The sequence below is a fragment of the Pseudorasbora parva genome, chromosome 12 (assembly GCF_024679245.1).
Source record: "Pseudorasbora parva isolate DD20220531a chromosome 12, ASM2467924v1, whole genome shotgun sequence".
Classification (NCBI taxonomy): Eukaryota; Metazoa; Chordata; class Actinopteri; order Cypriniformes; family Gobionidae; genus Pseudorasbora; species Pseudorasbora parva.
Window position 1 is genome coordinate 33,953,532 of NC_090183.1, and position 15,202 is coordinate 33,968,733.

At 36.6% G+C, this 15,202-nt stretch overlaps 2 protein-coding genes across 3 annotated transcripts in view; one reads left to right on the top strand and one right to left on the bottom strand.

Moving 5' to 3' along the window:
• Positions 1 to 805: 805 nt before the first annotated feature.
• Positions 806 to 9,437, bottom strand: rp2 (RP2 activator of ARL3 GTPase). The gene is made up of 5 exons (XM_067459943.1): positions 9,078 to 9,437; positions 5,623 to 6,291; positions 2,121 to 2,235; positions 1,931 to 2,016; positions 806 to 1,832 (listed from the first exon to the last, which is right to left on the bottom strand). The coding sequence occupies exons 1-5, from the start codon at positions 9,252 to 9,254 to the stop codon at positions 1,749 to 1,751; spliced, it is 1,131 nt and encodes a 376-aa protein (XP_067316044.1). The 5' UTR covers positions 9,255 to 9,437; the 3' UTR covers positions 806 to 1,748.
• Positions 9,438 to 12,863: 3,426 nt separating this feature from the next.
• The window catches only part of slc9a7 (solute carrier family 9 member 7), a 49,531-nt gene continuing 47,192 nt past the window's right edge, over positions 12,864 to 15,202 (top strand). The window contains exon 1 of one of the 2 annotated variants that reach the window (XM_067459948.1): positions 12,864 to 13,220. In XM_067459948.1, the coding sequence (XP_067316049.1) occupies positions 12,935 to 13,220 (286 nt within the window). In that variant the 5' untranslated portion in view covers positions 12,864 to 12,934. The remainder of the gene's footprint in view (positions 13,221 to 15,202) is intronic. The other variant, XM_067459949.1, reaches the window with a different exon arrangement.

Below are 15,202 nucleotides of genomic sequence, written 5' to 3' on the forward strand. Positions count from 1 at the left end.
AAAATCACCATCTCTTGTATTCAACTCACAAAACTATTTACACCAATCAACATTTTTTTGCCTTTATACATTTATGTATTAAAGCAGTTCACTTTAAAATAAAAATTACCCCATATGATTAACTCACCCACAAATCATAATAGGTGCACATGACTTTCTTCTTTCTGATTAACACAATCGGAGTTATATTAATAAATATCCTGACGCTTCCAAGCTTTATAATTGGTCCATTGAGTCTGAAGCTCAAAAAAGCACATCCATCCATAATAAAAATACTCCACAAAAAAAACCTTTATTAAAGCTACACTGTGTGATATTTTCCCCCATCTAGTGGTGAAAAGGTATATGACCATCCAGTGAATAATATTTCTGTTCCTCTCAATTCTGATTTCGTTTTAACTCCCACGGTGGCCGATTTAGTCCAAGATTAACATTGCAATCCCCCTCTTCACATTCGACACGGTGCAATCGAGTGTTAAAACGCGAAAGGCGAATTAGCTTCGGCCTTACTGTATTCAACTTATGGAAAAAGTGTAACTGACGAGACGTATGAAGTACGTCGTATGATGTTTTGAGCTGCAAGAGGCATTACACTTTCTGCATAAGTTGAATATGCAAGGCAGTCTGGTGTATATTTATTAATATAACTCAGATTGTGTTAATCAGAAAGAAGAAAATCATATACACCTAGTGTGGCTTGAGGGTGAGTAAATCATGGGGTAATTTTCATTCTAAAGTGAACTACTCCTTTAAGATGTAGTTTAGCTTTGTGACTATTTGCAGATGAAAAGAGATGAGACGTAACTTTAGACCAAAATGAATGTATTGGCAAATCACAGCTTCTATTCAACTCTACAAAATTGCATTGTTTAGAAATAATAATTAAAAAAATGGTACACTGTGATTCTCTCATGTACATTTTTTTTTTTTTTTGGTCACAGGAAGGTTGAGCTCTCTAAAACGTTTCTACAAAAATAGAGCAGTGAGAAGGAGACAACTCCTTAAGTATTGCATTCAAAGTATCAGTTTGAACTTTTTACATTCTTTTCAGAACAGTGTTACCGTAAAAACATAGATGGAGACAAATATCATTTGTTTACAATAAAAAAAAATACTGGAAAAAATCATCCCCCAGAAAATATATGCTGGAAACAAGTCATAACCCATACGAATGGGAAAGAAATAAAAATACATTTTATATATCTGTTATTTAAAAAAAAACCTGATTCAACACAATTCACGTTTTCTGGCATTTGACATTTTTTTAACAGTAATTTTCTTTTTTACAGCTATCCAGTACACAAACTAAATGACTATACATTATGTAATGGACACATGTATGCAAGCAAAAGAGAATAAAACAATTTCCAGCTATACATTTATGGAAAAATTAATTAAATAAATATCTATTTAATCAAATTCAATATCTTCAGCATAAGTGATAGAATTGTCCACAGCAATGTTTGATTAGACTAAAGTTCCAGTTCTCTTTGATTTAGTTTTCTATCTAAAGGCACTTGCCTTCATGATTGTATCCAAATAACCCAAGTCTGTTTCATAGGCATGGAAATGTAACATTTTCAGATCACAGAGCAAAATTGTCTTGTAAGAATAAATAGTGGTCATAAACACATCAAAATATTGAGATATCAGTGGCTTTGCATATTAAGTAACTCCAATTCACTTAAAATGACAAAACCAAACAAATATAAACCCACATTAATGTAAGGTGTCCCTCTGCGACAGTTTCACAGTCCCATCTGCATGTCAGCGAAGTTGAAAAAGCTGTCGACATCACGCGAGGACGTATGTTTGCTCTCAGAAACAAATACCTGCAAGAAAAGCAGCAGATAGCATTAAGAACATTAGATGATTAGAGCACATCCTTGATAAATGGGCATGAGAAATCACAGCTTCCTCTTATATTTACCTTTGTCCCGTTAAACACTTCATTGGCAATGGATCGACACGCCTCCACCACACCCTCTCCGTTCAGCTCAAGGGCTACAACTGGGCCTGCAGGAACAGATCATTGTGTTGTAAGTAACATTAACATTTTCAACATTTCCCTAAGAAGCTGTGCATGTTCTTATTTGGTATAACACAATGCATTACGACACCTTTGGTGATCCACTCAGTGAGGCTCTCTGCATTATTCTGGAACACTCGGTTCACATCCTCAGGGCGCATGGAAACCTCTTTGGTCTGAGTGAGGACAAAGCCTTTGGTGGCCGCCTGAATTTTTGAGGACACAAAAAGGAACAAAAAAGGATTTGCAAATTAGCTTGGTTATCCATTGGTGGACAGGTTGGGATTTGTGTTTTGTACCATAAAAATCAAACTAAATTATCACTACAATAAAGCGGTAGATATCTAAATCTACTTCAGTTTCATTGTCAGTGACAAAAAGGTCACATGACAGCAAATACATCTATTTGGGTCTCTTCCTCATATAGTCGCTTTAGATGTTATCTAAAAATTTGCTTCTACTTCTGAGAACAGAGTGCACGGTTGGGTTTAGAAAAAAACTATATGAATTCACAATATTGATCTAGTTATTATCTGCATGAAATCAACCCTATTTCATTCTTAATGTGAATGATTAACTTTGACCTTGTTTGACCCTGTTTTTCTGTTCTAAATAATTATTTGATAATACTTGCATTTGAATATGCTATTAATGCTGAGTTGATAACTAAAAATGTGTGGATCTCTTCTATTGAGTACATTATATATTATTGAGTAAATCATTCTGCATTGTTTTGTCAAACAATATTGAAGTGTTTCATATATTTGAAACACTTTTGGTCCCCCTTGAAAACGAGATGTTGCATCTCAAGGGGCTTTCCATGAATAAAAATTTCACATATATTTAAAGCTACACTATTTTCCCCCATCTAGCGGTGAAGAGGTATATGACCATCCAGTGAATAATAGTTTCTGTTCCTCTCAATTCTGAGTTTTAACTCCTACGGTGGCCGATTTAGTCCAAGATTAACATGGCAATCCCCCTCTTCACATTCGACACTGTGCCATCGAGTGTTAAAACGCGAAATTTGAATTTATGGGTATGTCCCTCTTTGGCTAATGTACTTTCAAGATGGAAGAGCAACATGGTGATCACAAGCCTGCAGTGCCCTCAGAAACTGAAGCTTTCGCGCCTCGATCGCCCCCCGGTGACCGGTCCCAGTATAGTTGCCCCTCTATGTTTTCTAATGGACGCGAGGCAAACAAAACAATAAAATTACACTTCAAATATTTTCCCCCCAAAGTTAGTTTATGTTATTGAAGGCAGTTATCATCACGATGATTTAATTTCAAGTATTCGTTTTTAAAATAAGTGTAGTTTTAGTTAGTTATTTGAAGCATTCAAACCCCTCACCCGAATGTATTTTCAATGGCATATTATAAACTTACGAGAATACTTTATTACTTTAAAGAAGTATATACATTAATGAGTAGGGATGCACGATATTGGATTTTTGCCGATATCCGATATGCCGATATTTTTCAGCTCAATTTGGCCGATGCCGATGCCGATATATGTTTATTTTTTCCTAAAAAACTATTTTTTTTCATTCTGGTTTCAGATTTCTGAGGTATCCTTACTAAAAGGATTCTTGTTGAAGATAAATAAATGTTAATAAAGTTATTTTTATGATAAGAGTATATTAAAAGCTCTGAAAATAACAATAATAAAGTCAGTAATTTTTCACCCCAGATGCAGCTGTAACCTAAATATTGTATTTTTGGATTTAACCTTTGTGCACATGAAGTGGGGGTGGCATGACATCCATTGATGCTGTCTTTTAATTCTACAATTATTGTAGAGCTCCTTGGATTATTTTTCATCATCCATTTCGTAAAATTTTATTACAGATTAATACACTGTATATAAAAGTATTTAATTTACAAGTGTCATGCTTGTGATTTATGACATCAATACTGATGTTTATTCAGAACAAGTAACTTCAATTTATTTGTGTATTCTACTTTTCATTGTATTAGTGTAACAACAGCGCCCCCACTACATGTATAAATATATAGCGGTCTAGATGGAGGGTAGGACCTGGAGGAGCTTCTGCTGCTGTGGAGGCTGCCGCATGCGCTAGAGAGTGGGGAGACGCGATTGGGCTTGTTTTGGGCTAGTTTTGTTGTGAAAACGTGGCAAATCTGCTGCTGACGGTCACGTCCTTCTGTACGTGGATTCAGAAATTCAAGGCAGCATTTAAAAACAGTCAATATAAATCACTGTACATGCAATGTATTTTCTTGTTTTCACTTGAAGAATGGCCGCAGTGCTGACATGGTCTTATCGCTGTAGCACTCCTTGCACACGTGAGTTATTGCAGGCGCATATCAACACGTTATCATATCGGCAAGGCATATCGGCATAATGTTTTCATATCGGCCGATGCCGATTTTTATATTTTAAGCGTTTATCGGCCGATACCGATGTCGTGCCGATAATATCGTGCATCCCTATTAATGAGCACATCTATTTTTGAAAGAACTAAGAGTTTTTAGCTAAGAATAAACTAAAAAAGTTACACAGAGTAGCTTTAAAGGGATAGTTAACCCAAAAATTAAAAATCTGTAACCAAGAACACCTCAGCCACCATTGACTACTATAGAATGTCAGTAACCAAACAGTTAACTGGAGCCATTGACTTCCATAGTAGGAAAAAAATAGTATGGAAGTCAATGGCTCCAGTTAACTGTTTGGTTACTGACATTCTTCAAAATATCTTCTCTTGTGTTCAGCTGAAGAAAGAAATTCAAACAGGTTTGAAACAACTTGAGGGTGAGTAAAGGATGACAGAATTTTCATTTTAAAGTGAACTATCCTTTTAAGGTGGTTTTTGACATGCTTTTGAAAATTAAATGTGAATAATGGGAGATGGAAATGCATTTGCAGAATCAATTCTGACATAGCGAAAATTACACTTTGTGAATAATTTTCTGTTTCCGCTGATGGTGTTTTATTTACTGTTGTTTCCAAAGTTACCGATACCACCGTCATCCACTCAAACAACTTGATGAAAATGCACTGGATGGAAATGCAAACTTTGAAAAGATTTGCTTCACCTTTGGATGGAAACCCAGCTTATGAAGCAAAGGTTTCCCTTCCTGTTTAGCCCATCCTGTTTTTGGTAACAAAATACTAAATCAGAAAAACTAAATACCCACAACCACAGATATTTTCAGAAAGTCAGTCATTTCCTTAATTTACACAATTATGAAACTAAAAAGCAAACTAGAACTGATATTGCGCACACTTTTGCGGGCGACATCTCCAGCAGCCAAAGATGGACGAAAGTTACGACAATAAGTGAAGTGAGAATAGTATACATACCGCTTTCTAGATATAGTGCCTGAAGAAATTAGCATGGAAAACTCACAATGAACAGCATTTTTCAATAAGATGTTAAACTGAGGAGATACAAGCAAAACTTTTCTATAGAAATGCCACATTAGGAATTTTTGATTAACTTGCAGCGTGACAAACTTCAAGCTTGCAGAATAAAATTTAGAAACAAATAAGCTGCACACGATGTCAGTTTGCAGCCAACATTCGCAACCATAATTCCACAGCATCAGCTCTATCAAACTAGGTCTAACCTCATCAATAAGCTTGCGGGCATTAGCAGTTGTGTAGTCCCCAGCAAAGAAGACAAACAGGCAGGACTCTTCACTCTCTTTGCGCCGGCCTCCTTTGGTCAGGGGCACTATGCTCCGACTTGCTTCAGAAGAGACTCTAACAGACTTGAATTCTGACTCAGGATCTGGCAGAGGCACATGATCCAGGACAGCAGCATCCTCCGGTAGGAGACTCCAATTGGTCTCTCCAGAAACAGGTGTGAAGTCATGAATATTGCTCCAGTTGTTATTAAAGATGCTGAGGCCTGCATCTTTAAAGTGGAAAGCCAGCTCAGGGTAGTAATACTGGAAGCAGCCAAACTTCATGCCCGTTGAAGACTCGATGATGGGCTGGGTGGCGCAGCACAAAAAGACATCCATTTTCTTGCAGTCTCTGGTGCGGAACTGCTGGCAGGCCACCACACACTTGATATCTTTGCAGTCTCTGAAGAACACACTGCCTTTGACCGGACCTAACATAATGCGGCAGTTCACACAATCGTCAATGGTAATAGTGGCTGAATGGTCGAACACGTAGATGTTACAGTTCTCACAGTCCTGAATGACAAACTGCTGGCCATTGAGTTTGCCTGGCAACCGACCCACAGTCTCATTCTTGAGGCCCGTCAGCATGAAGTCTTTGGGATCAACCTGCAACAAAAGTGCAAACATGTCAAGGTCAATAAATGGAGAACTTAAAAAAGGTGATAAAACCCTTATCAGCTTTCTTTGCTTTCTGGTTCCCTTCACAACAGAGTGTAACAGGATGTGTTTAGAATTTAGACATATGTTTCTCTGGTCCATCTAAACCTGCACATTTTGTATGTCTCCCATATTTGACTCACCCACTTCAGGTCTTGCAGTCTCTAATAATGAGCTCATTAGTTGAATCAGGCATGTTAGATGAGGGAGACATACAAAATGTGAAAACCCCTGATCTAGACAACTTCTGTTAGGGGCTACTTTAGAACAAACATATAACCCTAAGTATTAAACCCATAACGCCTAGCGAACCTATAAAGAACTTCTAAGCCATCTAAATTATCAACATAATTAAAACTTTGTTGAATAAAATCTGTTGTACACAGTCGTCTCCTTGCATTGTGCTCTCTGATTGAAGGGGGGGGGGGGGGGGTTGTAGCAAGAAAAGGGCATTTTTGTATAATTATAAAAATGTCTACCTTCATGTGTTCCATGTGTCTTTTTGCTGTGAAATATTTAATTTGAATTTTTAGAATGTAAATGTAAGAATATATATTTTTTAATATTATTGATATTTCAAGAAGAACATTTACTGGACTAAATCAATTTTACTCGATTATCAATAGATTCTTTTTTCTGGAAAATGAATGTCAAAATGTAAGAATCAATATGATACAATGACCATCTGAGGAAAATTTATTTATGCTTCTTTATCGCTCGCACGGCTGAGCCAGGAGGCCTTTTTGTGTGGAGTTTGCATGTTCTCCCTGTATCAGCGTAGGTGTCCTTTGGGTGCTATGGTTTCCCCCCACAGTCCACAGAAATGCAGGTTAGGTGGAATAGACATGCCAAATTATCCATTGGTGTGAATATATGTGTGTGTGTGAGAGAGTTCCAAGTCATGTAATGGGAAGGATTGGGGAAAGACCTGGCAACCTACCCCCCCAAAAAATCATGGCCATAGAATAACCAAGAGTCGGATAGTGTAATGGTTTATAAACTTTCATTGAAGTAAACATTTAAATATAATCTTACTAAGACATTATTTTGAGATAGAGAGTGACAACTGATATTTATTTGCATTTTAGGCAAGTAGTCTGTTATATTATTAAAAACATTTTTTTTTATTTACATTACAAGCTATTAGACTAAATTTAATAGAAAATGGGAAAACCAACTCTTTTTTTTCATGGGCCAGTAAGTAACAACCTAGAAACCACCCAGAAAACCTTAGGAATCCACACCCTGGCAACTCCCTTGCTAAATAGAACTCTTGAGTTCACAGATTACCCCTGCCAACCAGGGATCAAACCTGAGATACACACTTGTGTTACCAGGCCTGATATTTATTACTTATAGCATCTGCTTAACTTGTTGCTAACCCATTGCTATATAAGGACTACTGGTCAGATCTGTTGCATTAGTAAACTTGCATTCTTTTGGTAGATCTAGTCCTTAATTAGCAACATACTACCGGTTTACGTATTTAAAAATTATGTTAGAAGTCGAGATGACAGGAAAGTAGCAAAATAACTTTTCTACCATACTGTGATGTACATCCGAGCGTAACGAATTATACAAAAATACAAAAAATATAGAATGGGGGGTTAGTTCTATGCATCTGATTGATTTAATTGAGATGTTGGCATTGCACTCAAAAATGAATGTGATCTTGCCGAGATCAATAAAAGAGTTATGCCAATTCAATAAAAACTTACGAGGGAAAAAAAGAAAAAAAATTGAATACGGTACATGGACGAATAATTCACAATGACATCTATAATATAATATGTGTTTACACAATATAGGGAATTTTAATTTCTACTTACTGTAATTTACTCAGCCCAACTAAAAATACATAGTCCCAACTCCCAAAGGCTTAAAAATGTCCATTCAGATTTAGGTCTACAAAAGGAAAAGTGCTCTATTTTATATAAATGTTTTACATAAATCATTTAAATCTATCTTGTGGGGCTCTTGGAAGTTTGCTGAGGCCCTCTAGTTGGCCTTGGCCCCCAGCATGCGAATTACTGAGCTAATCCATAAAATCAGACACTACCATTGACAAACCCTTAGAGAAAACTGACAAACTGTAGCAGGCGCCTCGTGCACTTATTGCCTTTCAATCTGCACTTGAATGCATCGACCATGGCCATATTTAAACATAATAGATTCATACTTCAGAAGCTCTCAAAGCCTTGTAATTTTCTTGAGGCCGAAGGGGCAGTCGGATACACTCCCACTCTCCCTTCCTCTCTCTGATTTAATGTCATATGCATGTTGATGGCGACACCACTTATGTGCTAATCCCTAACACAGCGTTATTAGGATACGCGCCAGGCAAACAAGTTACGTGTACTGACTTTAAGCCGATAATAAGCTCTGTCTATAATTTACCATAGCATGATGTGAAAACCTACAACCGCCGAGACACTCTCGTATCGATGGTCAATCGAAAGCAACAGTGGCAGGCAGGCAGGCAGTCAGTCATAAACACTGAGCAAGAGGGGCCAAACCCTTCGCTAGCGTGATTACGCATGTAACGTTAGAGTGAAAGGCTTGAAATGAGCTTTAACAAAGCAATCGAGCAAACGCATATGATAATATCCATTTCTTATGCATTTATATTGCACTCATTCGTAAAGCAGTTACGCAACATATAATAGCCTACCCTGTGTAGGCTACCTATAGTCTAGTAGCTAGTGAACAAAAACGCGTTTAACGCAGAGTCGTACCTTTTCTCGTTTGTCCCAGCTGTATTGCTTTGGAGCCTCCTGGTTGCTGTTGCTGCCCAGCGCAGTGTTGTTGGTTTCGGGGAGGTCATTGCCCGCAGCGCTCTCGTCCCCAGCGGGCAAAGCGGAGTCTTTTTGAGGAGATTTTCTCCTGGATTTTTTGGAGAAAAAGCACCCCATTTATGGACAATCAGTCGAGCGATATGTCAGTGCGTCCCTCTTGTTGTAATTGCCACGCGTTTCTGAAACACACTCGATCAATCGCAGTAGCGCTCCGTCTCACTCGCTCTCTCTCTCTCACCCTCACCAGAAAGTAATCAAGAACACGCAACCTGTGCGCTTCCCGTTTCCTTGACCCTCGAATCAGCCAATCACTACAGCGGACCGCGTTACTAGGTAACAGCGAATCAAAGCCGAGTCGTATCTGCGAAAAGGAGAAAAGAGGGGTGGGTGGGTATTTTCTGATATTTGATCATCAAAAAAGAACAAAATAACATTTTGTTCGTGTATTGTGTAAACCTGACCTCATATTTGCACAATAATATTTAATGTGAATCATACGGTGGACATGGATGTTTGGTTGTCTGGTTTGTTATATATTAAGTGCTGGGTAGGTTACTTTAGAAATGTAAAAAGGTTATAGATTACAAGTTACCATATTTAAAATGTAATCAGTAGTGTAACTATTTAAATTAGGCTACTTTATTAAAGTAACTGATTACCTTTTAATACTTTTCTAAATTACTAGCACTAGAGTGCATTTTTATCACTCGATGCTTTGGCAACCCTCTGACAGGTCAGCCTAAAGCTTTCAGCAGCGATATGGATTGATGTAATTGGCAGAAGTACTTTAATTGTAATTTATTCAACATTTACTAGCTTTTTACAGAAAATATTCAGATGTAACCCCCTTTGTAAGCATTAACATTTTCATAAGTAGCCTTATATAGTTTTCTTTGTAACTGATTAGTTACATTTATTTTTTTTGTAATTAGATTACGTAATCTAGTAAAATGCAAGTTACTCCCCAACACTGTACACACACACACACTATATATATATATACTATATACTATATAAAATAGTTAACTAACTAACTAAATATCTAAATATATTTATACATAATATTCAGGGATTTGGGCAGAAGGTAGGTTGTCCTTATTTTTAGTTAAGGGAAGATGTAGTACTTTTGCTCCATTTCTGATGGGGACATTTTACCTCATTTGGCGTTTTGCCAAAGAATGCAAAAACAGCAGTGTATCACTTCACTGACAACCTTCATCAAATGTTTCAGTTTGTGTCAAAATAAATAACACTACTGCATATGCATTCTAAACATTTTACGATATCACTATGAGGTTGAACTGCATTTTTTTTAAAACGAAGCAAAGTAACTGCAGCTCGTTGAATCAAATGTAAAAAAAAAAAAAATGCAGCAAGTGGCTATTGGCTGTGTCAGAAATTGCATACTCAGGTACTTATTTTGAAGTAATTACTTCATTTCACACAAAAAATATGTTCTATAAAGTGTGAATGTAATCCGGAATGTAAATGTCGCTTTACCTCCATTTGTAAATCCCCTGTGGCCTCATGGGATATAGCAAAGTGTCCATTGTGCATACTTCTGAATCTTGCTGGAAGAAGTAGGTCATCTGGGTGCTTTTTTGCTTACTCTTTTATCATACTGTGAATTCGGACATATTTCTGTTGTACATTGTTTTTCGCCTCGGATGCAGCCATAGTGTCAATGTGTTTGTTCTCTATCACTTTCAGTGAGCTCTGTACTTAACATTATTCTTTACATAATTAGCACTACTCATTTCAAACAAATAATGTTGGACAGATTTCATTTACTCACTTTTTGTGTTATGTCTTATCTGTGTGCCAAGAAAAAAGAAATATGTCAGTTATTTGCTTTTCTGTGAACCAATCAACTTAGAAAGTTTTCATAAGGATTTCTGTGAAATGTGGTTTCATTAAGATTAAAAGTTCAATCTCCCATAAAATATTAACGTAAAAAAGGGTTTATTTACAATATGTTGGGTAGCAATCTTTATTAGGTGACATGGTGGCCAATTAATTTTTTTTGAGGTTAACACCTCGGAAATGAAAGGAAACTGTTGCAACGACATGAGTGCATTCCTGCACTCATCTGCAAAGAAACTATATTTTTTAAAACAAAAGTGTATTTTTGTACTTGGTTGTAACATAATAAAATGTTTTTCAGTAAATTACATGAACTCATCTGTGTGATCAAAAACATCAACTAATAAAATTAAATACAGACTTTACAAATAATACTTATTTTTTTCAGCACGCACAGAATGAAGTTGCTTTCTGACCTGAGTGGCAAAAAGTTGATGCCTACAGCAAAATTCAGAAAATAAATTCTCCCCTTTTTCTTAACTAATTTGTGATGTCAGTTGTGAACTCTGTAAACGAAACTGCATATAAAGAGTTTAGTCATAACTGTATTTCAAAGTTAGTTTTAGTACTCCGAACGAGAAAATTATGACGACTTTCCTTTTTTTCAGGCAAAGGAAATGTGATAGCAAAAAGAGCAAAAAGGAAATCTAAAATTCCTGTTTTCAATCATTGTGACAGCTATAGTCCTCAGAGGTCCGTTATATTAAGAGCTCTACACTCTTCAAAACAACTCACTTTTCAGGGATTTTGGGAAAAATACTGCTTCAATACAAAAAAAAAAGGTATTAAATTTTGTCTTAAAACTTCTAAAGAATTATATTATAAATTAAACAATTTCTAGAAGCATATCAATTACTAGCCAATATACTTAGTGACATAATGTTAAATTATTTGCTTGCTTTCTGCAAAACCAAATTGTTTTAAACTGTATTTAGACAGGGCTGCAAACAATTTAAATTTACTTTAAAACAAAAATTGCCCCATGATTTGCTGACCCTCGAGCCGTCAACTTTCTTCTTTTGATGAACACAATCAGAGTTTTATTAATAAATATCCTGATCCTTCCAACCTTTATAATGACAATGACAGGGTCCATTGAGTTTGAAGCTCAAAAAGCACATCCATCCGTATAAACGTACTCCACATGGCTCCAGTTAATAAAGGCCTTCTGTAGCAATCAATGAGGTTTTGTAAAAAACAAAAAAACAAATCCATATTTAAAACTTTATAAAGTTAAATATCTAGCTTTCGCCAGACCGCCTTCCATATTCAGCTTATGCAGAAAGTGCAACGCCTTTTGCAGTTCAAAACACTTCCAGTTATGCTTTTTTTGTAAGTTGAATACACAAGGCAGTCTGTAGGCTATATTTTACTTTATAAAGTTTTTTAAATGGATATTTGAATTACAAAAGCACTTCGATTTGCGTCAGAAGGCCATTATTAATCCCCTGGAGCCGTGAGGCGTTAGGCTATAATGCATTTACTGCTTTTATAAAGCTTGAAGCATCAGGATATTTATTAATATAGCCTACGTAACTGATTGTGCTCATCAGAAAGAAGAAAGTCATATACATCGAGGGTGGGGGTAGGGTAGGAAGGTAAAGCTTTTATAAAATGCATAGAAACTAAACAGCTTATAGGCCTATCATATTTAATTTGACCTCTTTGGTTAACAAATGACAATCAACATTTTCAGAAGATTAAGCACACACATCCTTCCATGACCATCTGTTGAAAAATAATTTAAAAAAATACTTAAGGAATTTCAGGCCCAACTTTGTATTACATTCATGAAAATTATAGTAATACAATTAGTGGCGTAGCGGTGTGCGTATGCCTTTAAGAGTTTGAGCTGCGGTCTGCTCTGATATACATCACTATTGCTTCTGACTACCTGACGCAGCTGAGGGAACTCGCCACAAGCATCCTGCACCATGGAGGCGGTCACAGCACCAAAGCCATGGACATTATATGCATCAAGACACAGCTCATTGTTTCCTATTTTAATGTTCATTTTAAGCCAGTTTTGTCGGATAAGGGCCGATGACGGCGGCATAGAGGAACTTGCCACGGAGAAAGAGGCAGAGGAAAGTCACAGGCAGGACAGCGTGAATTTACTTACATTCATTTTGCTTTTGACACTCACCATCCTCACAATATGGCTCTTCAAACACAGAAGGGTGCGCTTCCTGCACGAAACCGGACTTGCTATGATATACGGTGAGAATTAGTCTCTTTTTCACGCAGCAAAAGGCGTTAGACATCGGCTGTGTCTCAACCGAGTGAGCCGCCAAGCTCGACAGCATTTTATGACCGTTATAGTACCGAGTCATCAGAGCTAACGTTAAACCATTTTAGTTCACTTCTTTTTGCGCATTTTTTTTTTGTTGTCTGGATGGGCAGCTTATTAGGTTTTGAAACACAGCCGTCATGTAAACCCTTAGCTAACTGTTAAGCCTCATATGAATGAGCTCGTGTAGCCTGCTAGCTTGAACGAGTGCTAATACAAACCTTGTGGATCAAATGTCATGTCATTTCAATGTGCTGCTTAAGTATACTCTCCTGATGTTTTAGTAAATGTCTACTCAATTATTAGAAATTATTTGCCTTTATGAAATTAACCGTTTTGATATTGCATAATATTTTACGTGTTTAAGAAATTATACCCCCGTTTCTCTCATGGTCTCAGACGCTTTCTTATTTTCCTTCTGTCATGTGGCGTTCCTCATACTAGCTTTGAATAGTCTGACAGCGTTTGTACTTCAGGTTATATCAGTCTACATCAGCATTTGTCTCATGTTGCTTCAGACCTTTTTCCCCCCTGCTGTGGAACACAAAAGGAGAATTTCTTTATTTTATTTTTTTTAATAAGAATTGTACTGGTTGCTTTTGCTTTTCTCCAATGACAAAATACACTTTTAAGCTCCAAAAGGACCATAAAACCAATTTGAATCATTCATATACCAGATCTTTTGAAACAATATGACAGTTTGGTATAAGGAACAGATCAAAACTTAAGTCATTTTTAACTGAAAATCTTCCCATCTGCTTGGCATTCTTGAGAGGAGTGATGTCTGATGATGATACATGCATATCTTTTGAGTTGAATCTTTTATCAGTTTATCCAGGAAACCCAGCTGCACTTTTTAACAGCTCATTGAAGGATTAGCCATGCATAAAGGTTTAGATTTTGGTCTGTTCATCACTCAAACATTTTTTTTTTTTGTATTCTTTTTGAAGCTTGTGTGGCTCTCTTCATTCATTGTAATTGCATGTACAAAAAAATGAGGAGTACAATTCAAAATATCTCCTTTTGTGTTTACATGGCAGTAAAACAAGATATGGGTTTGGAATGATATGGGGAGATTAAATTATGACAGTTATAAACAATTTTTTTTGGGGGGCAAGTCAGTCTAATAGTGTGAAAAATCAAAGGTCTTCATCAAGGTCACCAAACACCTGTGTCTTCACAATGTCTTCTGTGAAAATGAGATCTCTCATCACTGGATGCTCTGAAAACGCTAAAAACATTGCTTGGAGATGAGAGAAAGGGTGGGTTAAATGTCATTTAGTGGCTTATGGTTGTTGTCTTTGCTGGTAAGTCTTCGTCACACTTAATTGGTGGGATTAGTTCGTCTAATTTGGTTAAATCTTTCTTTGGCCAAGGTGCTTTATTAGACACTGGTGTTTTGACAGTTTACAGTAGACTGTAAAATGGAGGATAATTTTCAGACCTATTATTTAATATTTTAGTCACTTGCCACCATGAAATCAAAATCTATTCTTTTTTTATAGAATGTTGCAGTGTTTATTATAAACGATTTATCTGTGCACATCATAATTTTTTTTTAAAAACAGGGCCAGTTTTAACATGATGTCACGCAACTTCAGTTTTGACTTAAAGCGGTGTATTCTTACTTCCTTCAGCATAGTGGAATTCTTGCGCCACTAAAAATGGAGAACTCCCAATATTTGTGTATCTGCCGCAAATAGGTTAGAGGATGACTCCAGCACCTACTTTCGTCTTTATTCAAGGTGAGGAGGCATTTGGCAGATGATTTTACTGATTGGTGAGATTTGCCACTTGAATTCGGAAGAGTAGTTGCTACTGACTTCATACACTTTCTCCTTCCCAAACTACCCATGGTGACTCTTACATACCATGTTAGCATTTTTTCAAAATAAGTCAGAATTATTCTTAA

What these genes read in the sequence shown, in the direction of transcription:
- rp2 (XM_067459943.1), bottom strand. Translation starts at nt 9,254, where the DNA reads ATGGGGTGCTTTTTCTCCAAAAAATCCAGGAGAAAATCTCCTCAAAAA. An exon ending in GCTGGGACAAACGAGAAAAG is followed by an intron (nt 6,292 to 9,077) that starts GTACGACTCTGC and finishes CTTTTGTTGCAG; the next exon opens with GTTGATCCCAAAGACTTCAT. An exon ending in CACTGAGTGGATCACCAAAG is followed by an intron (nt 2,017 to 2,120) that starts GTGTCGTAATGC and finishes CTGTTCCTGCAG; the next exon opens with GCCCAGTTGTAGCCCTTGAG.